The 25,809-nt window shown below is 39.6% G+C and overlaps 1 protein-coding gene across 1 annotated transcript in view; it reads left to right on the plus strand.

Annotated features, from left to right (window-relative positions):
• The window catches only part of LOC128057513 (ATP-binding cassette sub-family C member 4-like), a 154,879-nt gene extending 135,381 nt beyond the window's left edge, over nt 1-19,498 (plus strand). Inside the window, exons 26-29 of the mRNA XM_052649943.1 lie at nt 1,930-2,019; nt 11,246-11,418; nt 11,858-11,963; nt 19,364-19,498. Of these exons, the coding sequence (XP_052505903.1) occupies nt 1,930-2,019; nt 11,246-11,418; nt 11,858-11,963; nt 19,364-19,498 (504 nt within the window). The remainder of the gene's footprint in view (nt 1-1,929; nt 2,020-11,245; nt 11,419-11,857; nt 11,964-19,363) is intronic.
• Nucleotides 19,499-25,809: the final 6,311 nt, after the last annotated feature.

Below are 25,809 nucleotides of genomic sequence, written 5' to 3' on the forward strand. Positions count from 1 at the left end.
TTGAAATGTTCTTTTGAGGAATTTGTGAGGGAGAAAGTGGTTTTCCCGTCCTATTCCTCCGCCATCTTTATCCCCTCATTCATGTCATCTGTTTTAACCTCATGGAAACAACTGAAGGATGAAAAATTGCCTGCCTGTAGGAATCTTAGGGTTGATAATTACAAAGAGTAAAAAAGTTTGTATAAATCTGAAGTAGAATGATGCTTCCCCTAACAAGGAACTGCAACCATTGCAGATGGTTGTTTGGTCTTGGTCCTAAATTCAAGAGTTTTAAGGGAGACCTTAAATTTGGGTCTCGGGAGTTTTCAGTTCAGTAATCATTTTGAAATGTATGAGCAGTGATTTCACCACTTTGGAGGCATATTGGCCACTTAATCAACTTCGTACAATAAAGCTCCTGTATAATGTCTTTTTAATTTTGGATTTTGCTTAGGGATACACATTTTTTGATGGCACACCCTGAGTCTTCTGCATTCGTCTCTCACTAGACTTAAAACAGAGACAATATTGAAAGAAGGTACAGGAGGCTCTCTGAGTGTCATTCTTCCTCATGACTGGGGAAAAGAAATGTCTGTCTTCTTCATCTTCTCAGGCTTTGGTGAAGTGAGGAGGAAAGTCTAGCCCCAAGGCCAGGCAGGATTTTGGGGCTGGTGATTCCGAGCAGTTCTGGGCACTTGTGGAAGTGTCAGGTCTCCTCTTGTTCCCACACGTGTGCCTCCCCTTGTCCTGCCCCCTTTACTGAAAGGAGCCAGTTGGGCTCTTCTCTGCTGCCCATATTCTTGTGGCCTGGCTTACTAGAGCCTTCCAGAGGAATATGTAAATCGTCCACAGGAGCTTTTGTACAAGATTCTCTCTTGAAACTTGGAAAAAAGGAAAGGAATGTGAAGTTGCTCAATCGTGTCAGACTCTTTGCGAACTGGTGGACTGTAGCCTACTAGGCTCCTCCATCCATGGGATTCTCCAGGCAAGAATACTGGAGTGGGTTGCCATTTCCTTCTCCAGGGGATCTTCCCGACCCAGGGATCAAAACTGGGTCTCCCGCATGGCAGGCAGACGCTTTACCCTCTAAGCCACCAGGGAATTCCTGAAACTTGGAAGGACACATACATTTCTAGGGTAATTTACTTGTGGCTTCTCCAAAAGTTGAACAGGAAAAGTTATTTGAAAAATTTTATTATGACCCAGTCATAATGGGTTTCAGGTCATCCTGACTTTGCTGTTAGTAGTAAGGAGGCTCTGTGAGGCAGGTCATCCTGACGCACAGGTGAGAGAATGTGGGGATCAGGTTGATGTAGAATCCAAGGAGATCTCTCCTTGGACAGAGATGCTGCAGACCCCAGGAGCTGACTTCTCTTTGCACGTGTAAGGATGTTCCTTTCACACAAATGGAGAGATTCCATATCCTATAAGACTGATCAGTGGAGAAAAGAGCCTAGTTTATTCTTCAGTGCCAGTGTATAAATATTTAATGGTTTTGCTTCGAGGCACAAACCTCAACTAATCATGCTATTGATATTTCCCAGTCACACTAAGATTGATAATTAATTTAAGTAGATTTTGATGTAAAGTTTCTCCAGTGATTATATCCTCAGTTTGCGTGTGTGTGCTTAAGCCCATGGTCCCAGGAAGCCTTTTTTTGTTTTGTTTTTTAAAGAATCAAGTCCTCCTTTCTCTTCTTCAGGTTTTCTCTTATGATAAAAAATTTATTCAACATTTTTTTCTTCTCTTAATGTTCAATAGTCTGGAGGATATTTTGTAGCACGCTGGAAAGTTATTTTATAGATAATGTTTTCTAAATATACATTTGCAATTTTATTATTAATAATTACATTAAATTTTGATGTTTTATATTTTAATTCTGTTCTGTAAGCATTGGGATATAATGTAAAGAGGTTAAGGTAATAACATTCAGTATTTTGGGATATTTAGGAACCTGTTTTATTCACTGGAAGAATGAGAAACAATCTGGATCCTTTTAATGAACATACAGATGAGGAACTGTGGAATGCCTTAGAAGAGGTAATTTACTAATATTAAATATCAGTATCCATGCATGTACATTTAGAGCACTGCAGGTAATTAAGAGGAGCTTAACAGTTTAACTGACTTTGTTTACCTCCTAGAAGAACATTGATGACATGTGTACACTTACAATGTTTATTAATTGATGATGATGAAAACCAACAATATAATGCCATGTTTCCATCTTAGCTTTTTTCCTTAAAACCTTGAATGACTAGACACATTGTCTTGTCCTTTGCAGAGCACTAAAGTAGACATTAAAGTTGTGGGATCAAATTCTACTAGTGATCTAGTGATGTAATTACCCTCCAGTGTTCATTTTATTTCTCTGGTCTTAGGGAACATCCACTAAGTGGGGAAAATAGTAGTTTTCCATTATTAACTGAAAGATGTGAATGAGATCAGGCCAATAAAATGAGGAAGTTTCATAGTAAAGTGTCTATAAAAGTATATTTTATAGCTGGAATGTGAGAAGAAGACAGAAAAAAGAGATTCACACAGCCATGTCTGACTCTTTGCGATCCCACAGACTGTAGCTTGCCAGGCTCCTCTGTACATGGACTTCTCCAGGCAAGAATACTGGAGTGGGTTGCCATCCCATCCTCCAGGGGATCTCCCCAACCCAGAGATCAAACCTGAGTCTCCCACACTGCAGGCAGATTATTGTCTGAGCCACCAGGGAGGCCCTGGAATGTGAGAATGATTATTTATTGGTGATTATGTCATTTTAATGCTGAAGCATGACTGCAGGTAACAGAACCCTGGAGAATGTGCTGAGCTTTTATATGGAGAGGTTCATTTCTTGAGAATTTTCTCTCATTTGTGTCATGTTTCCCCTTGCCCCACTTCTTTGAATTTCCTTACGCTTGCATGAAACATTTTTGACTATTATCTTGCTGTTTGTTTGAATACTTATTGCAAATTATTTTGTATATTTGCCCTCATTTTACAAGTTGATTCTACTGAGGGCAGAAACTCTAGACTTCTAAACCACAGATAGTCTTTGAATTTTTCACAGGACCTAGCTCAGTCTTTTGGTTCTGAAAAGTAAGCACGCGCATTCCTATACACTAACAATGAAAGATCAGAAAGAGAAATTAGGAAATAATCCCACTACCATTGCAACAAAAAGAATAAAATATGTAAGAATAAACCTACTTAAGGAGGCAAAAGATAAGTACTCAGAAAACTGTAATTTACTGACAAAGGAAACCAAAATTGACACAATCAGGTTGAAAGATATATTCTTGGATTGGAAGAATCAATATTGTGAAAATGACTATACTATCCAAAGAATCTACAGATTCAATACAATCCCTGTCAAATTACCAATGGCATTTTTTTCATAGAATTAAGGCAAAAATTTTACAATATGTATGGAAACACGAAAGATCCTGAATAGCCAAAGCAATCTTAAGAAAGAAAATATGAAGCTGGGGATTAGGTTCCCTGATTTCAGATTACATTATTAAGTTGGCCAAAAAGTTCATTACATACAATATTATAGAAATACCAAAATGAACTTTTTTTTGACAAATTCAATGCAGAGCTACAGTTGTCAAGATGGTATGGTACTGGCACACACACACACACACACACACACACACACACACACAAACAAAACAAAACAAAACAAAACAGAAATATAGATCAAGGGAACAGTACAGAAAGCCCAGAGATAAACTCACATACCTATGGTCACCTAATCACCTAATCTATGACAAAGAGGGAAGAATATAGAATGGAGAAAAGACATCTCTTCAATAAGTGGTGCTGGAAAAATTGGATGGCTACATGTAAAAGAATGAAATTAGAACACTCCCTAATACCATATTGGAGAAGGAAATGGCAACCCACTCCAGTATTCTTGCCTAGAGAATCCCGTGGACATAGGAGCCTGGTGGGCTGCTGTCCATAGGGTCACACAGAGTCAGACATGACTGAAGTGACTTAGCATGCATGTATGCATTGGAGAAGGAAATGGCAGCCCACTCCAGTATTCTTGCCTAGAGAATCTTGTGGGCAGAGGAGGCTGGTGAGCTGCTGTCTGTGGGGTCACACAGAGTCGGACATGACTGAAGTGACTTAGCAGCAGCAGCAGCTAATACCATATACAAAAATAAACTCAAATGGATTAAAGACCTAAATGTAAGACCAGATCCAATAAAACTCTTAGAGAAAACAAAGGGAAAACACTCTTTGACATAAATAACTACTAAATTTTTGATTGCTCTCTTCATTTCAGAAAAGTGTGGCATAGTTCCTTAAATTTTTTTTCTTTACAAATCTGAGTAATTGTTCGTGTTGTTTTGAGTTGATGTATTTTTCATTTAGTATTACCCTTACAGGCAAGCTCTGAAATCTGTAATATGTAGATGAACCTTGACTGTAAGCAGGCTGATTTGGATGGAGGTCATACATTTCCAGCCAGAAATTCTGGTTTTTGAAGGATGTCAGCACTGAGTCTTTACACACCCACCTGGCTTTCTAGCAACATGAGGATTTTTTTTTCCTAAATCAGGCCAATTGCTTTACCTTTTCCTGCCCCCAAAGAAGTGCACCTCTGATTTCATTTAAGTCTTTGAGTCTATAGTGAAATTCTAGAAGAGAAGAGGGGAGAGCAGTTAACTATCAAATATAATAAAAGATAGGATGATCCAATGATCTTGCTGAAGAATGCTGAAGAAGCTGCAGTTGAAAGTGAAACAGGAGAGTGAAAAAGTTGGCTTAAAATTCAACATTCAAAAAACGAAGATCATGGTATCCGGTCCCATCACTTCATGGCAAATAGATGGGGAAACAATAGAAACACTGAAAAACTTTATTTTGAGGGTCTCCAAAATCACTTCACTTGGTGACTGCAGCCATGAAATTAAAAGACGCTAGCTCCTTGGAAGAAAAGCTGTGACCAACCTTGACAGCATATTACTTTAAATGTTACATTACTTTGCCAACAAAGTTCCATCTTGTCAAAGCTATGATTTTTCTAGTAGTCATGTGTGAGTTGGACTATAAAGAAAGCTGAGCACCGAAGAATTGATGCTTTTGAACTGTGGTGTTCGAGAAGACTCTTGCGAGTCCCTTGAACTGCAAGGAAATCCAACCAGTCCATCCTAACGGAAATCAGTCCTGAATATTCATTGGTAGGACTGATGCTGGAGCTGAAACTCCAATACTTTGGCCACCTGATGCAAAGAACTGACTCATTGGAAAAGACTCTGATGCTGGAAAAGATTGAAGGCAGGAAGAGAAGGGGGGTGACAGAGGATGAGATGGTTGGATGGCATCACTGACTTGACGGACATGAATTTGAGTAAGCTCCAGGAGTTGGTGATGGACAGGGAAGCCTGGCATTGTGTAATCCATGGGGTCGCAAAGAGTAGGACATGACTGAATGACTGAACTGAATTGAACTAACTAATCTTGAATTCACAAGACAGATTTAATGGTGAAATTATGACATCTTAAGAAGAATACTGGAAGAACTGGTAAATTATTTTTCTATTTGTTTCCCAGCTGATATATTTTTTTCACAGATTCTCAGGTAGAAAAATTACTCTAGAATTTTTGAACACATTCCATGGACAGAGAGGCAACCTTTATCTAAATTCTAAAAATGATGAAGTGTCGGAAGGAGTAGATAATACTAAGATCTATCTTTATTTTAACTATATTTGGAGCTTTCTGTAAAAAGAAATAGACATGAGTGTATTTCAAAAGTGAAGTTTGTGGTTTACGTATATTGCTTCTGGAATTTACCATGTTAACTTTGCTAATATCACTTACAGAAATCATCCCATCATTGTTTTTCTCTAGGAATTGCTTATTTGACTGTTTTAAAGAAAACCTACCAAATCTTTCATTGAAAACATACACCTGTGATAAAGAAAAATTCCTGAAGAAATAGGATAATGGGGTGATTTATCACTCTAAGTGTGTGTGTGTGCATGCTTGATCATGTCTGACTTTTTGTGACCCTCTGTGGAACTATAGCCTGCCAGACTCATTTGTCCATGGAGTTTTCCCGGCAAGAAATACTGCAGTGGGTTGTTGTTTCCTCCTCCAGGGGATCTTCCCAAACCAGGAATTGAACCCTCATCTCTTGTATCTCCTCCATTTGGTAGGAGGATTCATAACCACTGTACCACCTGGAAAGCCTGTCACTCTAAGAGGTATCACTAAATCAGTGAGGTCAATTTTTATATGAACTCAAAACCATAGTTATTAGTGTGTAAATGGTGCCAAACTGGACATGTGAACCCAAACTCACAGAGGTGGCCTGAGAGTGAGTAGGAGGGAACCACTATGTTTTCCTCTTTTAAAGTCCTCTAGTTTTGTTTTCTCCTTCTTCCTTGAGAGAGATGGACATTCAGAAGGGAGGCAGTCCAATGGATTCTGCCCATCTCATTTTGGTTATTTTTCAAAATATGCTGAAAATACATTTTTCGTATACGGAAAACTAGCCACCTTACTACAAATTGACAAAAATTCATCAGTTAATTAGTGCTGATTGGGGCACTAAGAAGCAAGATAATGCCACAAATAAATCATGAATGTACTTGAAGAGGAAGCACCTTATCACTCAAAGGTTAAAAGAGCGCAGTAGATAAAACTCTCAGGATGAATCACCATTGTGTTGCTTCTGTTAAAAAAATGAAAACAAAGCAGCTAGGATTCTGGGGTATGAAGTTAAGCATATGGTCTGTCCTGTCAAAACTGGGGAAGAAATCATGCAGTCAAATGTTCGATGTTGATAGTGTCTCTGTTTGGACAGAAATGTGTCTCATCACACAGGAAACCGAGATACAGAAACCTGGGCATCAGCAGCGTCTGCATCAGGAACCACGTGGTTCAGTCCCTGCGGTGGAGACAGGTCACATGTCCACTTCCGGGCCTGTGTTATGTGAACGGGCTCTCCTTGACTTCCTTTATTGCCGGTCCTGCTCTAGTAAAAGCTCTTCCCCATCTGTTGATTGCATTTCCCTTTCGCCTTCAGTCCACAGCAGCCTTTCTTTTTGAAAAGTAAGAAGGTTCCACAAAATATAGAAACCGTCTGAGATCTGTGTTGATCTCCTGAGAAGGGTGTTGGTGCCTGGTTGGTAGATTCAGTACACGTAGTAGGTTACATTGAAAATGTTTATAGTGATAGAAATAGGGCGCCTTCAATTTCAGTGTATTATTTTTCAATTTTGCTGTATTCTGTTATTTTTCCAAACTCAAAAACAGTCTGAAGGATTCTCTACTGAGATGTATAGTTCTGAATAGTATTATTTACTCCATTTTCCTTAAATCATAACTTTTTCAGTGCTTTCCACTGTTTAAAGTGTGAGGTTGTGATATCTTGGACCCAGTTAATTTGTTATAATATGTTCCTTTTACACTTAAACTTAATAAGAAGATAGTGTTATGTATAAATTATTTATATATGTGGATTTATTTTCTAATTTATCAGAACAGATGTGTTACACGATGAGATTCACTCATGCCTTCATTCATACAGGCAACAAATATCTCCTGAGAGCTTGTTAGACAGGCAGTGTTGCAGATTGTAGGGCTGTCACAGTCATAAAAAGACAAAATCTCTGCCCTTGGAGCTTAAAGTCTCTTGGAGAAGATGGAAAACAAGTCAATGCATATGTAACAAGGTCTCAGTGTTGATACATGCAAAGGAGGACAATGGAGCAGAACATGAAGAGAGGCCAGCTGACAGCATTATTAATATTGGCAATATCTATTGATCTGTCATAAATTCTACATGTACTAATCCATTTTATACTCTATCAATGTTAGGAGGTACCCATCTTTATAGTTATGATAATATAGTCTTAGAGCTTAGGAAGCTAAGGTAGAGTAAGTTTAGAAACTTGCCCAGTTGGCAGAGCCAGGCAGGACTTATGCCCAGGCTGTCTGGCTTCAAGTCTCCATTTTTTTTTTTCCTTTGGCTGTGCTGGTTCTTCATTGCTGCTTGTAGGCTTTCTCTAGTTGTGGCAAACAGGGGCTGATCTTAGTGGCAGTATACAGCTTCTCACTGACATGGCTCCTCCTGTTGTGGCACCTGGACTCTGGAGCACACAGGCTTCAGTACTGCGGCCTGCAGGCTCAGGAGTTGCAGCCCGTGGGCTCTAGGGTATGGGCTCAGTAGTGTGGCACATGGGTTTACTTGCTCCTTGCCACGTGGGATCTTCCTGGATCAGGGATGAAACCCATATCCTGTGCAATTGGCAGGTGGATTCTTAACCACTGGACCACCAGGGACTCCCAAGCCTCCAATTTATTGTTTTAAAATTTTCAAATCATAGGAACATGGAAGGAATAGTATGATGAACACATATACACCTTCACCTGATTCATCAGCTGTTAGTGTCTTCCCATGTTTTCTCCATCAATATAATCTACATTTTGCTGAATTGTTTCTAAGTTGTAGAAATGTTTATTAAAAGTTGGATTTCACCTTTAAATACAAAAATGTACACCTTATAAGAACAAGCACGTTCCCTTATATGTCCTAACACAGTCATGCCAATCAATACATTTAACAGTAATATTATACTATTATCTAGTATGTTTTCAGATTCTCTAATTGTAGCTCCTAGTTATTATTGTCTCTGCTTCTATTGTCCTTTTTTTCCCCATTTTAATACTTAATTATAATTTGATTTTATCATTATACTACAGAGAGCCTTCATATTCATATATTCTCATAACCATCCCTGATTTATAAATGAAGACAGAATCTCAGAAATTAACATTTTCTGCAAAACATTTCCCCTCACAACCCTTTTTCCTTGTGACTCCAATATGGACAAACTCAAAGGAAAGTATAAAATCAAATTAGTGATGAGATGTCATCCAAGTCAGAGGCAAGTGTGAGTCAGGATGTCAGTCTTAAGCAAGTCCAACCACTTGCACCACAATCTAAATCTTACTCTTTAGATTTTATGTACTTTTCATGCTAACACTACCTACAAATACCATATTTAATTCTAACTCAGGATTCCTTTTTCACGGGATCAGACTCCCATCTGGAACACAATTCAGGTTCACATTCATAGATGTGCTCCAGCATTTAGGATACCTGAAAAAAGAAAAATTAAAAACACTGCTCACTCATCCTTGGTGTGTTGTTATCTGACATTGTAAAGTGTCAGATAATTTATCAGCCATCACTCATCAATCTGCTGGTCTCTTAATTTGGAGTCTATTTCTTCTTTGTTATTCAACTTCAAGTAAAGCCTGAGTTTGGTTCTTGCTCTATAATACTTTTCCAAAATAAATATTTATTGAACTTATCCCTACCACCAAATGTAGTTTCAGATTATCTTTGGCAGTTAAAAGTTTGTTTTTTCTAATCTTTGGAGTATAACTTTATGAAGATCGATTAATATAAACATCACCTATATCCATATTCTGGGGGAAATAAGATGTTGTGTTTTATTTTTCATGAGTTTTCATTCACTGCAAGACATTTATGACACTGAGGAAAATGCATTTGATTGGTCCAGTATTTATAGAAGTAAACTTGGGAAAGAACCATCGCCAGAGCAGGTTTCAGGATTACTAATGTATAAGGTGCAGTTTGCAATTGTTTGAATTTGTGTATTTTCAGTTCAGTTCAGTCACTCAGTTGTATCCGGCTCTTTGCCACCCCATGAACCGCAGCATGTCAGGACTCCCTATCCATCACCAACTCCCAGAGTCTACCCAAACACATGTCCATTGAGTCAGTGATGCCATCCAATGATCTCATCCTCTTTCGTTCCCTTCTCCTCCTGCCCTCAATCTTTCCCAGCATCAGGGTCTTTTCAAATGAGTCAGCTCTTCACATCAGGTGGCCAAGTATTGGAGTTTCAGCTTCAACATCAGTCCTTGCAATAAACACCCAGGACTAATCTCCTTTAGGATGGACTAGTTGGATCTCCTTGCAGTCCAAGGGACTCTCAAGAATCTTCTCCAACACCACAGTTTAAAAGCATCAATTCTTCAGCACACAGCCTACTTTATAGTCCAGCTCTCACATCCATACATGACTACTGGAAAAACCATAGCCTTGGCTAGACAGACCTTTGCTGACAAAGTAATGTCTCTGCTTTTTAACATGCTGTCTATGTTGGTCATAACTTTCCTTCCAAGGAGTAAGTGTCTTTTAATTTCATGGGTGCAATCACCACCTGCAGTGATTTTGGAGCCTCCCAAAATAAATTCAGTCACTGTTTCCACTGTTTCCCCACCTATTTGCTATGGAGTGATGGGACTGGATGCCATGATCTTCATTTTCTGAATGTTGAGCTTCAAGCCAACTTTTTCACTCTCCTCTTTCACTTTCATCAAGAGGCTCTTTAGTTCTTCACTTTCTGCCATAAGGGTGGTGTCATCTGCATATCTGAGGTGATTGATATTCCTCCCAGCTATCTTTATTCCAGCTTGTGCTTCTTCTAGCCCAGCATATTTTCATGATGTACTCTGCATATAAGTTAAATAAGCAGGGTGACAATATACAGTCTTGATGTACTCCTTTTCCTGTTTGGAACCAGTCTGTTGTTCCATGCCCAGTTCTAACTGTTGCTTCCTGACCTGCATACAGGTTTCTCAAGGGGCAGGTCAAGTGGTCTGATATTCCCATCTCTTTCAGAGTTTTCCACAGTTTATTGTGATCCACACAGTCAAAGGCTTTGGAATAGTCAATAAAACAGAAATAGATGTTTTTCTGGAACTCTCTTGCTTTTTCCATGATCCAGCAGATGCTGGCATTTTGATCTCTGGTTCCTCTGCCTTTTCTAAAACCAAATGTGCTGGTAAGATTTTATCTTCAGAGAAAAAGACTTACTGTAAAAATTTTTGAAGTTTTTTTTTTAGTGTACCAACTCCTATGCAAAATGAACGTTGGGAAACTTGACTCAACCATAAAGATTGTTTTAACTTTTCTGTTTAAACCACATTGGGAGAAATAGTTTCATTTTTTGAGAGACTTCCTTAACTAATCCCTCGGTGGGGTTTCTGGAGGCTATCCTGTGGCACGGATGAGGGAGACTGAGATCTTTCTGTCCTGACTTGACCCCACCATCTTTCTCAGTGAACACTCTTTGGAAAGAGCTCTCCACTTCACCTGGCTGTACATGTAAGATACATAAGAAGTCTTGAGGATGTCAGAGTTCTAATGTGTAAGAGGCTTGTCTACTTCAGTAACAGTTTGCTTAGGAAAATGTCATTCTTTCTGTATCCACAGGTTCAACTTAAAGACACCTTTGAACATCTTCCTGGTAAAATGAATACTGACTTAGCAGAATCTGGGTTGAACTTAAGTGTTGGACAGAGACAACAGGTGTGCCTTGCTCGGACTATTCTCAAGAAAAATCAGATATTGATTATTGACAAAGCCACATCAAATGTGGATCCAAGGTATGGAGCTGAGATCCAGGAAAACTTGAATTTGAATCCTTGAATTCTAAAGGTGGTAAATGGAAAACACTTAGTGATGCTTAGAAATGTTTCTAAGTGTTCTCTTGGCCTCATGGATATTTCTTAATATTAATTCCAGAAAACAAAGGAAAAACCAAGACATGTTATATAGGGTTAATATTTTTATAAGGCATCCTGAGAGAGCTAGATTCCTAAATCCTGCTCATTATAATCTCAAACAATTTTGAGGGAAGACTATTTTCCATTTTTGAAAAACAATAAATTTCTAAATAGACTTTTTATACTTAGTTTTTTTAGGAACAAGATTATACATTAAGGTATTGATTTTTAAAAACATTATTAAAAGTATCATGATTTTTTAAGTCAAAAGTCTGCTTTTCCTGTTTTTACTGAACTAAATCAATTTCTTTGATTCTAGAACTGATGAGTTAATACAAAAAAAAATTCATGAGAAATTTGCTCACTGCACTGTGCTAACCATCACACACAGGTTGAGCAATGTCATTGACTGTCAACGGATATCGGTAAGACTCTCACCACTTTAGTTGTTTTCATTTATGTTCAATTTTTCAATGTATCCTTCCTTGTAAAATTTGATAGGAACCTCCAGTAATGTAATTTTCTCTTAGTTTCTCCTCTTTTCCTCAAAATTGTTGTTGTTCATTCGCTCAGTCATGTCTGATTGTTCATGACTGCATGGAGTTCAGCATACCAGGCCTCTCTTTGCTTCACTATGTCCCAGTTTGTTCAAACTCATGTCTGTTCAGTCTGTGACGTTGTCCAACCGTCTCATCCTCTGTCATCCCCTTCTCCTCCTGCCTTCAATCTTTCCTAGCATCAGGGTCTTTTCCAATGAGTCAGCTCTTTGCGTCAGGTGGCCAAAGTATTGGAGCTTCAGCTTCAGCGTCAGCCCTTCCAATGGATATTCAGGATTGATTTCCTTTAGGATTGACTGGTTTAATATTGTTTCAGTCCAAGGGACTCTCAAGAGTCTTCTCTATCACCACAGTTCGAAAGCATCAGTTCTTTGGTGCTCAGCCTTCTTTATGGTCAAACTCTCACATCCATACGTGACTACTGGAAAAACCACATAGCTTTGACTAGACAGACCTTGGTTGGCAAAGTAATGTCTCAGCTTTTTAATACACTGTCTAGGTTTGTCATAGCTTTTCTTCCAAGGAGCAAGTATCTTTTAAATTTCTTGGCTGCTGTCACTGTCTACAGTGATTTTGGAGCCCAAGAAAACAAACTCTGTCACTGTTTCCATTGTTTCCCCATCTGTTTGCCATGAAGTGATGGCACTGGATGCCATGATCTTTGTCTTTTGAATGCTGAGTTATAAGCCAGCTTTTTTCACTCTCTTCTTTCACTTTCATCAAGAGGCTCTTTAGTTCCTCTTTGATTCTGCCATAAGAGTGGTGTCATCTGCATATCTGAGGTTATTGATATTTCTCCCGGAAATCTTGATTCCAGCTTGAGCTTCATCCAGCCTGACATTTAGCATAATGTACTCTGCATATACATTAAATAAGCAGAATGACAGTATACAACCTTGACGTGCTCCTTTCCCAATTTGAACCTTATTTGTATTTCTTGCTTTAGAAATAGACACCCCTATTTTATTGTACTTCCCAGATACTATGTTTTTGCAAATTGAAAGCTTATCATAACTCTGCATCGAGCAAGTCTATGGACGCCATTTTTCAAACAGTATTTCCTCATTCCAATTCACTGTCTCACCTTTGGGTAATTCTCATTATATGTCAAACTTTTTCACAATCATAGTTTCTCTGGTGATCTGCACCATCAGTGTTACTGCTCTGACTTACTGAAGTCCCCTCCGTTGGTTAGTATTTTTTATGGCAATGCATTGTTTTTAGGCTAAGGTCTCTACATTGTTTTCTCAGACATAATGCTATTGCACACTTGATAGGCCAGTGTCATGCAAACATCGCTTCTGTATGTTCTGGGAAACCAGAACATTCATATGACTCACTTTACTGCCATATTCACTTTGTTGAGGTGTTCTGGAACTGCACCCACACTGAGGGATGACTATACCTCGTTCCTTTCTGGAAAACAGGTGACTGTCTATTTTGAAAGCTTTAATGTGGGTAAAAAGACGAGTCAGTCTGCTTCAAAGCCTGATGCTCCAGAGGGCACGTGACTGGCCTCAAGGAGTAGCTGCAGAAGTGTCAGATGCTCATGAAGGGCATAACCGACAGGGTTGTCACCATAAAGTCCTATCATTGCAAGTGATAAGGTGTAATAATTACATTTTATTGCATGTGAATACTTCTGCAGAAAGATAGATGAATATTTTTTTTAAATTCTATTTTTAATTGAATCTAATCCATAAAAATATTTTTTTGTTAAAAAAAGCAATAAATGTGCAAGGTAGCAATAGGAAAATAAAAGAAAATCTCATAAAGGGAAGGTTACAAAATACCCACTACCAGAAAGTGGCGGTTATATAGTGCTATAATATTATTTGGATAACATTAGAGCCATTTTAATAATTTGTTTTATTCTGCAAAACAGAATATTTCATTACCAGAATTTTTATATATTCTTAAAATTCTCCATGTCATTTATTAATTTTCCACAGCTCAGTTCTTAAAGCTGCCTAAAATTTCATCATAGGGATAGAGCATAATTAATCTAAAACTTAGACATCTATATATTTTCCAAGTTGTCACTTTTATCAAATATCTTGAAATGATTAGATGGATATGGTTCTGTTCACTGTAAGTAAATCCGAGAAAGGGCTTTTTGGGAAACAACTGTGACTTAATTAATAGCTTTGTATATGTGTCGTCTCTCCTAAAGGATTTAGCCACTTTGGTTCATTAAGCACCATTCATGTGTCAGGCTTAGAATTTGATTCCACAAAGAAGTTCTCTCAATATTAAGTTTATTAAACATGATGGAGTCATAATGACAACTAATATAATCTTCCTTACTTTCTCTGTTGCCACAAAACAGTGGAGCAAGACAGACAAATTAGAAATACTCTTTATCCTAAGACTTACCACTCTCTACACTAGAGGGTTCTTCCTGTAGTTTTTGAGAGTAGCTGGGTGCTCATGACCTGCTTTCTCTGCAGCCAACAGCCCACCTCTTCCCTCCAGTCTCTGCACGCTGCCGCCTTCATATCACCCGGATTCTCCTGTTGGTGTGAACAAAGGAAGCATGTGACAATCTGCAGTTGCTCTAACACTGTTATCTGTGGTCAACACTTTCACTGTCCTCAGAGAATTCTCTGGAAATGAATGATGAAGAACCAAAAGCAGAGCTGAGAAACTCAGATCCCACCTTTTCTGTTTATAGTCCATCTTATGGTTTTATATTCTTTGTTTCTTCCTCATCTCAAACCTCTTTTTAGAATTTTTCCCACAGAAGTGAAAATCAGAAATGGTTGTAACATACCCACCTGACTAAACAGCTCAACCTAACTAGAGTTTTACTTAAATTCTGTTTTTTATCTTAATGGAACTTTTCTTTCATAAACCTACATGCTGTAATTAGAACATTTGAGAAGAGAAAAGCTCCTTCAAAAACACTCCAAGAGATTTTACTCAAGTTTTCAGAGGAAAGATAACTAACACTGAGGTAGAAAGTACAGTTGGGAAGAAGATACTTTATGGGGGGTGGCACTTATGTGCAAAGGCAGCAGCTTTGGGAGAGTGGCTGTGGAGGTCACCCTGACCCAGCGTTCATCCCTCCCCAGTGAGAAGAATGATTTACTATTTCAAGACCCAGGACAGGATTTTGAGTTAATACTCACCACATTGTCCAGTCACTGAGAAAATCACAGGCACCCATTTTCCCAATGAGGACCCACCTTCCAGGGTTGGACAGCTGTCCCGTGTCATCACCAGGCAGCCAGAGACAAATCTGACACTCAGATCTCCCCCTCCCCACTCTGCTTGTTGCACAGTGGGAACTCTCTCCATTGATGTCATCATTTCCAGCATCTTTCTTATCAGGCTTCTCCTCCATTCTCTCTTGGGCACTCCCATCTCTTGGTGCACTGACCCACCTCTCCCTGCATTCTTCTTTATCACTGATGACATCTTGCCAGTGAAAAGGATCAAATTGTCTTGCAGTGGGTCCATTTCATTTTTGTTTCTAGGACAGCTGTCTGGAATATCTGCACATAAACAGGCTTCATAAACACATCTTCATTGAGCTTATGTAACTGACTTACTCATCCAACATAATGTAATTTTTACTTAACCTACTAGAGCTTGATAAGCAGTTCAGGGTTTGGATTCCTGGAGAGATTTTAGGATTTGGGGATTGTTATACCAACTTGAATATGTGGTTTCAGTTCAGTTCAGTCGCTCAGTCATGTCCAACTCTCTGCGACCCCATGAATCGCAGCACACCAGGCCTCCCTGTCCATCACCATCTCCCGAAGTTCACTCAGACTCATCGAGTCCGTGATGCCATCCAGCCATCTTATCCTCAGTCATCCCCTTCTTCTCCTGCCCCCAATCCCTCCCAGCATCAAAGTCTTTTCCAATGAGTCAAGTCTTTGCATGAGGTGGCCAAAGTACTGGAGTTTCAGCTTTAGCATCAGTCCTCCCAATGAACACCCAGGACTGATCTCCTTCAGAATGGACTGGTTGGATCTCCTTGCAGTCCAAGGGACTATCAAGAGTCTTCTCCAACACCACAGTTCAAAAGCATCAATTCTTCGGTGCTCAGCCTTCTTCACAGTCTAACTCTCATGTCCATACATGACCACAGGAAAAACCATAGCCTTGATTAGACGGACTTTAGTTGGCAAAGTAATGTCTCTGCTTTTGAATATACTATCTAGGTTGCTCATAACCTTTCTTCCAAGGAGTAAGCATCTTTTAATTTCATGGCTGCAATCACCATCTGCAGTGATTTTGGAGCCCCCCAAAATAAAGTCTGACACTGTTTCCACTGTTTCCCCATCTATTTCCCATGAAGTGATGGGACCGGATGCCATGATCTTCATTTTCTGAATGTTGAGCTTTAAGCCAACTTTTTCACTCTCCACTTTCACTTTCATCAAGAGGCTTTTTAATTCCTCTTCACTTTCTACCATAAGGGTGGTGTCATCTGCATATCTGAGGTTATTGATACTTCTCCCGGCAATCTTGATTCCAGCTTGTGTTTCTTCCAGTCCAGCATAGTTAATAGTTTATCTTGGATTACGAGAAGAGTTGGGGACCTAACAGGAGATTGTAGGAGCTTTTTCTTATAAGGGATGTTAAAAATCCAAAATTATACCTATTTTTCTGTACATAATGAGAATTTGGATTTGTTTTATGTTTATTTGTTCTGAAATATCTACAGTCTTTTACCAAACCAGTAAATGTAAAGGCTAAGTTGGTAAAATTCTATTTCTGGCCTTTTTTTGTCTGTGTCCCATCTCAGCTCTTGTAGCCCCTACATGAGCCTTGGCTTTTAAGTTTGATTATGTTCCATTTGTTTTTGCTTTTATTTCTTTTGCTTTGGGAGACTAATCTAAAAAAAAAATATTGCAAAAGACTCTGTCAAAGAGTCTTTAGCCTTTGTTTTCATTTAGTTTTATAGTTCCCAGCCTTATATTAGATTTTGAAGCCATTTTGAGTTTATTTTTGTGCATGATGTGAGGGAGTGTCTAATTTCATATATTTTCAGGTGTTCAGCTTTCCCAGTACTATTTACCATAGAAACTGTCTTTTCTCCAATTCTTGCATACTGTTTCATAGATTAATTAACGTAGATGTGTGGAGACCAGTGTTTTAAAACTGCAGTTTTTCTTCTTCAACATCAGGAGTGGTAGTTATGTTCTGTTATGCTATGCTTAAGTAGAATTTCACATTTGAGACATCTAAATTGACATGCCAAGTTACAGGGCTTCCCTAGTGGCTCAGATGGTAAAGATTCCACCTGCAATTCAGGAGACTTGAGTTTAATCCCTGGGTCAGGAAGATCCCCTGGAGAAAGAGATGGCTACCCACTCCAGTATTCTTACCTGGAGAATTCCATGGACAGAGGAGCCTGGTGGACTACAGTCCCATGGGGTCATAGAGAGTCGGAAATGACTGAGCAACTTTCACTGAACGTTTAAATTATTATGCAGATGTGAAAGTGAAAGTTGCTCAGTCATGTCTGACTCTTTATGATCCCATGGACTGTAGTCCACCAGACTCCTCTGTCCATATGATTTTCCAGGCAAGAATACTAGAATGGATTGCCATGCCTTTCTCCAGGGATCTTCCCAACCCAGGTTTCGAACCTGTGTCTCTTGTGTCTCCTGCATTGCAGGCAGATTCTTTACCCACTTTACCTTGGAAGCCCATTAAGTGTATGAAACAGATTTGATTTTCTCGGACTCTTTTGAGAAAGCTGCCCTTAGCAGTGATTCACAGTACTAAACAAATGATTAACAGGAAAATGGCCTTTATGAGACTAGTAAATGTTTCCAATTAAATGCAAAGGATTAAATTTACTGTAGTACCTATATGTTGAAAAACAACCTGTGTGTTGTTTAGAGTTCCTGCATATTCTGTTCTTTAAAAAAAAAAAAAAAAAACCCTTTTATTTATTTATTTATTTTAGGCAGTGCTGGGTCTTCCTTGCTACACAGACTTTTCTCTAGTTGCAGCGAGTAGGGGCCAGTCTTCATTGCCATGTGCAGACTTCTCATTGCATGAGCTCTCTTGGTACAGAGCATGAGCTCTAGGCATGTAGCCTCAATAGCTGAGGCTCCTGGGCTCTAGACCACAGGCTCTGTAGTTATGGCACATGGGCTTAGTTGCTCTGTGGCATCTGCGAGCTTTCTGGACCAGGGATGGAACACAAGACTCCTGCATTGGTAGGCAGATTCTTTAATCGCTGAGCCACCAGGGAAGCCCATCCAGCATATTCTCTTAATATGCATTTATTTCAAATATGACCTAAATGAAGAATTAAATACTACTGAACATCAGAACTGTTTTTATAATTATATCACTTGGGCCAATTGTTTCAGACACTTTTTCCCCACCCAGAACTATTAATCAAAGTTACTAATAAGTAGAAAGGCAGAGTGAAGGACCCCTTCCTCTCCCTTTCAGTTTGCATTTAGCAGACTTATTAATGAGCAATAAAAGGGGTGAAAGGAAAGCAACTGAAGAAAGAGGCCCCATGTGCTTTGTAGGCCATGATCACTGGAATTTGGAGCTCAATTTCTTACTTGCTTCTTTAGTCTTATCCAAAGAGAAAACTGGATTTCTAGAGATTTCTTCTGTACAGAGCAGTTTTGCAAAAGCTACTTATGTACCAGCTCCTTTTGCCAGGCTTTCTCTCTCAGAAAAATAAACTGTAACCACATCCAGCTTCAAGAAGCATCTCAATCCCTTGGACAAGGATTCTGTTCGTCTTAGAAGCTGGCATAATCCAAGATCCTTAAGAAATCCTGGAAGCCTTTACGTTTTTCCCCAGATATTGCTCAGATTCTCAAATCGACCATTAATTTGTTGTCAGAGCACTGCTCTCTGGTTTGTATGACACCAACCTACTTTTTAGGTAAATGGAGTTTAGTTTTCTTGAATGAAGATATTTGCCAACTCTGTGTATCTGAATAAATTATCTCAAAACTCAGAGTCTGAGAGCTAAAAGTGCTAATGATAAAACCCCAAATGCCCGGAACATAAAATAAGATGCTATAGAGTACTAGTAGTCATAGTCTAAAGCTTCTATTTTCTTTCTTTCCTATAACATTATGATATTAAAACATCAGGTTAGGCCTTTGTCTGCCTAGTAAAAAAAATTAATCAAACTATTAAAACATCAGCCAACTCTACCACCCAAATAGATATTCTCTGTTTCCCTATCCTGACACTTTTTGAAATATTGTCTGAGTTATATGTCACTGGGAGACATTATGTACTAATGGGTTTCTTTTTGCTGTTTACAGGTTTTGGATTCAGGGATACGGAAAGAAACTGGTCAGCCAAATGATTTGCTGCAGAATAGAAACAGTCTATTTTACAAAATGGTGCAACAACTGGGCAAGGAGGAAGTAGCTGTCCTCACTGAAAGGGCAAAATAGGACAGGGAGTTGTCATTAAAGTTTGTCTCCAGGTTCTCTCTTCACAAGATCTCCTCTATCAGGGGTCTGATAACTAGTACTCTGTGCCCTTATAAGCCTCCAGAGACTAAGCTTCATGACTAGGTCTTAACAGCACATGCCGGGTTAAGAGCAAGTCTGATGAGAATCTGCAGCAGTGGTGGGGGTGGGGTCAGAATGTGTGTGCACACACATATGCCTGTGACAGAGATTTCAGATTGGACTTCCACACTTCTGGACTCTGCGTTCAGATTCTCATAGAGCACAGAACACTCTCATTTTGCAGACCCTTTACATTCATTCTGATTCAGTTCAGTTCAGTTCAGTCACTCAGTCATGTCCGACTCTTTGCGACCCATGAATCGCAGCACACCAGGCCTCCCTGTCCATCACCAACTCCCAGAGTTCACTCAGACTCATGTCCATCGAGTCAGTGATGCCATCCAACCATCTCATCCTCTGTCGTCCCCTTCTCCTCCTGCCCCCAATCCCTCCCAGCATCAGAGTCTTTTCCAATGAGTCAAGTCTTTACATGAGGTGGCCAAAGTACTGGAGTTTCAGCTTCAGCATCATTCCTTCCAAAGAAATCTCAGGGCTGATCTCCTTCAGAATGGACTGGTTGGATCTTCTTGCAGTCCAAGGGACTCTCAAGAGTCTTCTCCAACACCACAGTTCAAAAGCATCAATTCTTCGGCACTCAGCCTTCTTCACAGTCCAACTCTCATGTCCATACATGACCACTGGAAAAACCATAGCCTTGACTAGATGGACCTTAGTCGGCAAAGTAATGTCTCTGCTTTTCAATATGCTATCTAGGTTGGTCATAACTTTTCTTTCAAGGAGAAAGTGTCTTTTAATTTCATGGCTGCAGTCACCATCTGCAGTGATTTTGGAGTCCCCAAAAATAATGTCTGACACTGTTTCCACTGTCTCCCCATCTATTTCCCATGAAGTGATGGGACTGGATGCCATGATCTTCATTTTCTGAATGTTGAGCTTTAAGCCAACTTTTTCACTCTCCACTTTCATTTTCATCAAGAGGCTTTTTAGGTCCTCTTCACTTTCATTCTGACTGGTGCTCAGCATATTTGTGATGCAAGTTCTGTCAAGGAATATCCAGGAAATTTGAGAGTTCAGGGGATAATTTTTGGAATATTTTGATTCTAGGAAGATCCTCCAGAGAAAGGTGTAGGCCTCTTCTGTTTTCCAATCTGTAAAGAAAATGTCTACATGATACTGTCAGCTTCTCCCTAATTCTTTGTTGTTTAGACTTAGGTGTATTTGCCACTCACCATCCCCAGGCTTCCTCTACCTTCTAGAAAATGAAATTGTCATCAGGACAAATCAGGAACTCACAATACCTTCACACTGTAGTCTGAATGGTGCCTGAAGGTTTACAGAGCATTTTCTCACAGAGGAGGTGTATGAGGCATGAAGCACTGTGCACGGTGTGAGGAAGGTGCCTGATGGATAACACTCAGGTCATGTGACATCTTCCAAACAAAGGTGAGATGGTAGCTGAGGTCTAGTTTAGGAGACTTAGCCATTGTCGTACAGCCATCTGTGAGTTTTTCTGGAAGAAGGTGGGAGTGGGAATAGGGCTGATGGGAAGATGGAGGGAAGGAAGGTCTGGTGTTCTTGACCCTTGACATTCAGTCTTTGGGGTGGGATGAGGCTTCCAGCTGCCTGTGGTGAGGCTTCCCCATAGAAAATTTATCTCTGAGTGTAAAATTATGGGTATGTTTTGTATTCTTCATACTTTTATGCATTTCCCAGATTTTCACTTGTAAGTAGAATAAGATTACTAGTGTAGTATTTTAAATGTCTTAAAGAAAACATGTCCCAGTATCTTAAGTACCACTATATGAAACATTTATCTAAATTGTGGTCTTAATTCATCACTGTCTCATCTCAGCCCTCCTTAGAAATGAGGAAATGCAGAGCAGTACCTTCCATTGCTCATAGAATAGGAGACTTCCTGGGTTGCAGAGCTGGCTGAAGAGGTGGCAGAGTTAGAGTTAGTACTTAGGTTTAGGGACAAGGAAGTCTGTGTTCTGAACATTTCCAAAGTACTTATATTGTATGCAAGTACAGAGTGTGTTAATTGTCAAGTCATGTTTAACTCTGCAACACCATTGTCTGTAGCTTGCTAGTCTCCTCTGTCCATGGAATTTTGCAAGCAAGAACACTGGAGTGGGTTGCCATTCCCTTCTCCAGGGGATCTTCCCAACCCAGAGATCGAACTCCAGTCTCCCACATTGAGGACAAATACTTTACCATCTGAGCCATATATCACCCTATATATATATTTTTAATGCCTAAAATTCACAGAGCACTTTCATTAATTTGAGTGTCTGCCAGTCATTGAAGACTTAATAAGCATTTTTCATTTTCTGTGTGTGACCAAATCACAAAACACCCAGGAATCAAACTCTTGGTCTTTCCACCTTAGGCATCTCACATCAGAAGGGTGTACCCACCTGTGTCGAAGTCTTCATTTAAACACCATGCTATCATTATGTATTATCAAGACATTGAGTAATGAGAAGTAGATCATAGAACTTTTGATAGGTAAAGATTATAGGTTTCAACAACCTCACTTTACAGGTAATGAAACTAAGGCCCCTTAGAAGGAAGGTGGCCCTATGTATATGATTGGTGTTAAGTTAGTTTGCAGCAGATACAGAATTAGACATCTTTTCTTTCAGTAAATGTTTTAAATCAAGTGTAACATATATATAATAACAGACATGGGTCATAGAAATCTTGTGCTTCTTGGTCTAGTAATCCTGCAGCTACTCCAACAACATTCAGGGTAAGTTACATTTGTGTAGTTCTTCATAATTTATTTTACATTGTTCTCACATTTATGATTTCACGTAATCTCATGATGGTCCATTTTTATCCATGTGATGGATGAGGAGAGTGGGTCCAGGGTTCACCTAAGGTCACAAAGCTGGTCCAGGGAGCACAGAGGGGCAATCTAGGGGGAGGCTAAGAGCCACCCTATGTACTGTGTTCTGTGTCAAGTCTGAGAACACTGCTTCTTTCATGTGGTAGCCAAGATGGGGCCATCATCCAAGTTCACAGAGTGGCAGAACCTCACTCTTGAGTTGCAGTCCTGCCACTGGGTCAGGTCACCTCTACAGAAAAAAAAAAAAAAAAAAAAAAAAAGCATTTCTTGATCCTCATCCCAGTTGGACATTATTTCTGCATACTCTGCATCCTTTTAAGTAAGCTGTCAGATTATCAGGTTTTTGGATGTGCAAGCATCAGATACCCATGCATTGTTCAGAGCTATAACACCAGGAGCATTAGCCTAAGTCAACAAAATTTTCACTTTAATAGAACAGAATTCATTCATCTGAAAAGAAAACTCAACAGCTGAGAAAAGGTGCTTCTAAGTCACATTTTTAAAAATACATAGTTCAGGTGAATCACTGAATCACTGTCTGATTGACCCTTTTAGATGATCCATGAAATAGCAGAGAAATTACCTTTCAGATACACAAAGCTGAAGGGGCATTAGTTTTCTAGGACTGCCATACAAAGTACCACAGAGTAGATGACTTAAACAACAAAAGCTTTTTTTCTCACAGCCCTGGAGGCTGGAAGTCTGAGGTCAAGGTGTCAATAGGGTTGGTTTCCTCTGAGGTCTTTCTCCTTGGCTTGGAGACGCCGTCTTTTCTCTGTGTCTCACATGGTCTTCCCTCTACCTGATCCTGTGTCCTGATCTCCTCTTCTTTTAAGAGCTCCAGTCTATTAGATTAGGACCCACCTGTTTGACTTTATTTTAACTTTTTTGCCTTTTTAAAGAGCCTGTCTCCAAATGCACATTCTGAGATACTGGCAGGTTTAGGACTTCAACATGTAAAATTGGAGGGGACACAATTCAACTCAAACAAAGAATAAGTGACAGTCATTCATTCTGTTTTGTGATTAAGCAGACCTGGTTGAGTTTTTTGAAGTTTCTTTGCTCCTGGTGTGTAACAAAGGTGTTATTTAGCCTATTCATGAAATCACTTAGTACAGCCCAGAAGTGACAAAATCCTAATATCCTAGTTCTAGGCACCTGGACCAGTTCGAATCATTGGAGGAGGCCTTTAGCATCCATGTGGCCTTGTGTCCCCCGAGGCCTCTGAGCCTCAGGTCCTCACCTGTGTGTAGAGCAGGGATTACAGCTCTGCCAGTTTCTTCAGACTCATTACAGGGATCAGATGAGAGAGCAGATGCTTAAATGCTTTGAGACTATAGAGTGTTTTACAGTATAAAAGTGGGATCATTTTTTCCAACCTGCAGAATGGGAGAAAATAATAGCAAATGAAACAACTGACAAAGGGTTAATTTCCAAAATATACAAGTTGCCCATGCAAGGCTTCCCTAGTGACTCCGATGGTAAAGAATCTGCCTGCAATGAGGGAGAACCCTGCAATGTGCAAGACCCAGGTTCAATCCCTGGTTCAGGAAGATCTTCTGGAGTAGAAAATGGCAACCCACTTCAGTATTCTTGCCTGGAGATTCCCATGGACAGAGGAGCCTGGTGGGCTACAGTCCATAGGGTCGCAAAGAGTTGGACACAACTGAAATGCTAACACTACCACACTTCCATGCAAGTCAGTTCCAGAAAAACAACCCAATCAAAAAGTGGGGAAAAGACATAAGCTTATATTTATTCAAATAAGACATACAGATGGTTAACAAACACATGAAAAGATGCTCAACATCTCTCATTGTTAGATAAATGCAAATCAAAACCACAGTGAGATATCACCTCACACCTGTCAGAATGGCTATCATCAAAAAGTCTATAAACACTAAATGCTGGAGAGGGTGTTGAGAAAAGGGAACCCTCTTTCACTATTGGTGGGAATGTAAGTTGATGCAGCCACTATGAAAGACAGTATGGAGATTCATTAAAAAAACTATGAATGAAACAACCGTATGACCTAGCAGTCCCACTACGAGGCATATATTCTGAGGAAATCAAAATTGAAAAAGACATGTGTACCCTAATGTTGTAGCAGCGCTACTTATAACATCTAGAACGTAGAAGCAAGCTAGATGTCCACTGACAGATGAATGGATAAAGAAGCAGTGGTACCTATACACAGTGGAATATTACTCAGCCATAGAAAGGAACACATTTGGGTCTGTTCTAAATGAGGTTGTCATGAACCTAGAGCCTATTATATAAAATGAAGTGAGTCAGAAAGAGAAAAGTATCATATACCAACGTGTATATATGGAATCTAGAAAGATGGTACTGATGGAATTATTTGCAGGGCGGCAATGGAGACATAGACGTAGAGAACACTTATGGACCTGGTGGGGTGGGGGGAGGAAGGAGAGGATGCGATGTATGGAGAGAGTAACATGGAATCTTACATTACTGAATGTAAAATAGATGGTGGGAATTTGCTGTATGACTCTGGGAACTCAAACCTGGGTTCTAACAATCTAGAGGGGTAGGATGAGAAGGGAGGTGGGAGGGAGGTTCAAGAAGGAAGGGACATATGTATACATAAGGCTCATTCATGTTGATGTTTGGCAGAAACAAATACTATTCTGTAAAGCAATTATCCTTCAATTAAAAAAATTAAAATTAATAGGGGTCATTTTTAAAAGGCTGTAGTCAGAAGCCTTGCCTCCAACAATAAAACAAATATACCCATGGTTCTTCTAAGAAGCTTCAGAGACTCTAAATCACGGATCCCCAACCACTGGACCACAGACTTGTACCGCTCCATGGGCTGTTAGGACTGGGCCGCACAACAGGAGGTGAGTGGTGGGCTGGTGAACAAAGCTTCATCTGCTGCTCCCCATCATTCACATTGCACCTGAACCTCCTCCCCTCCCACCCCTGTCCTGACTGCAGACAACTTTTCTTCCATGAAACTGGGTCCTTGTTGCCAAAAAGGTTGGGGACTGCTGCTGCAAATGATTAAAGGATATTTTTAATAATAAGTTTTGAAACAAATGATACATATACTGCTACAAAATTTAAAATCTTTTAAACATATTTTTTAAGGATTTATGAACAGAAAGTATATCACCCTTCACTCCTGTCATCACACAGCTCCTCCCCAGATGGAGCCCCAGCACCTCTGTTGACTGTCTTGTTGACTGTTCTGTGCATCAGGAAGAACTTTTGAACATATGGTCTTCCTGTTTTTAAGCACAGATGACAGCTGTTCTTTCCTTTGTTTCAGCTAATATTATATCTCAGGTTATATCAATGCATATAGTTGTCTCATTAATTTTAATGGCTACATAGTGTTACACTTTCTCCATTT

Source organism: Budorcas taxicolor, chromosome 12 (genome assembly GCF_023091745.1).
Source record: "Budorcas taxicolor isolate Tak-1 chromosome 12, Takin1.1, whole genome shotgun sequence".
NCBI lineage: Eukaryota > Metazoa > Chordata > Mammalia > Artiodactyla > Bovidae > Budorcas > Budorcas taxicolor.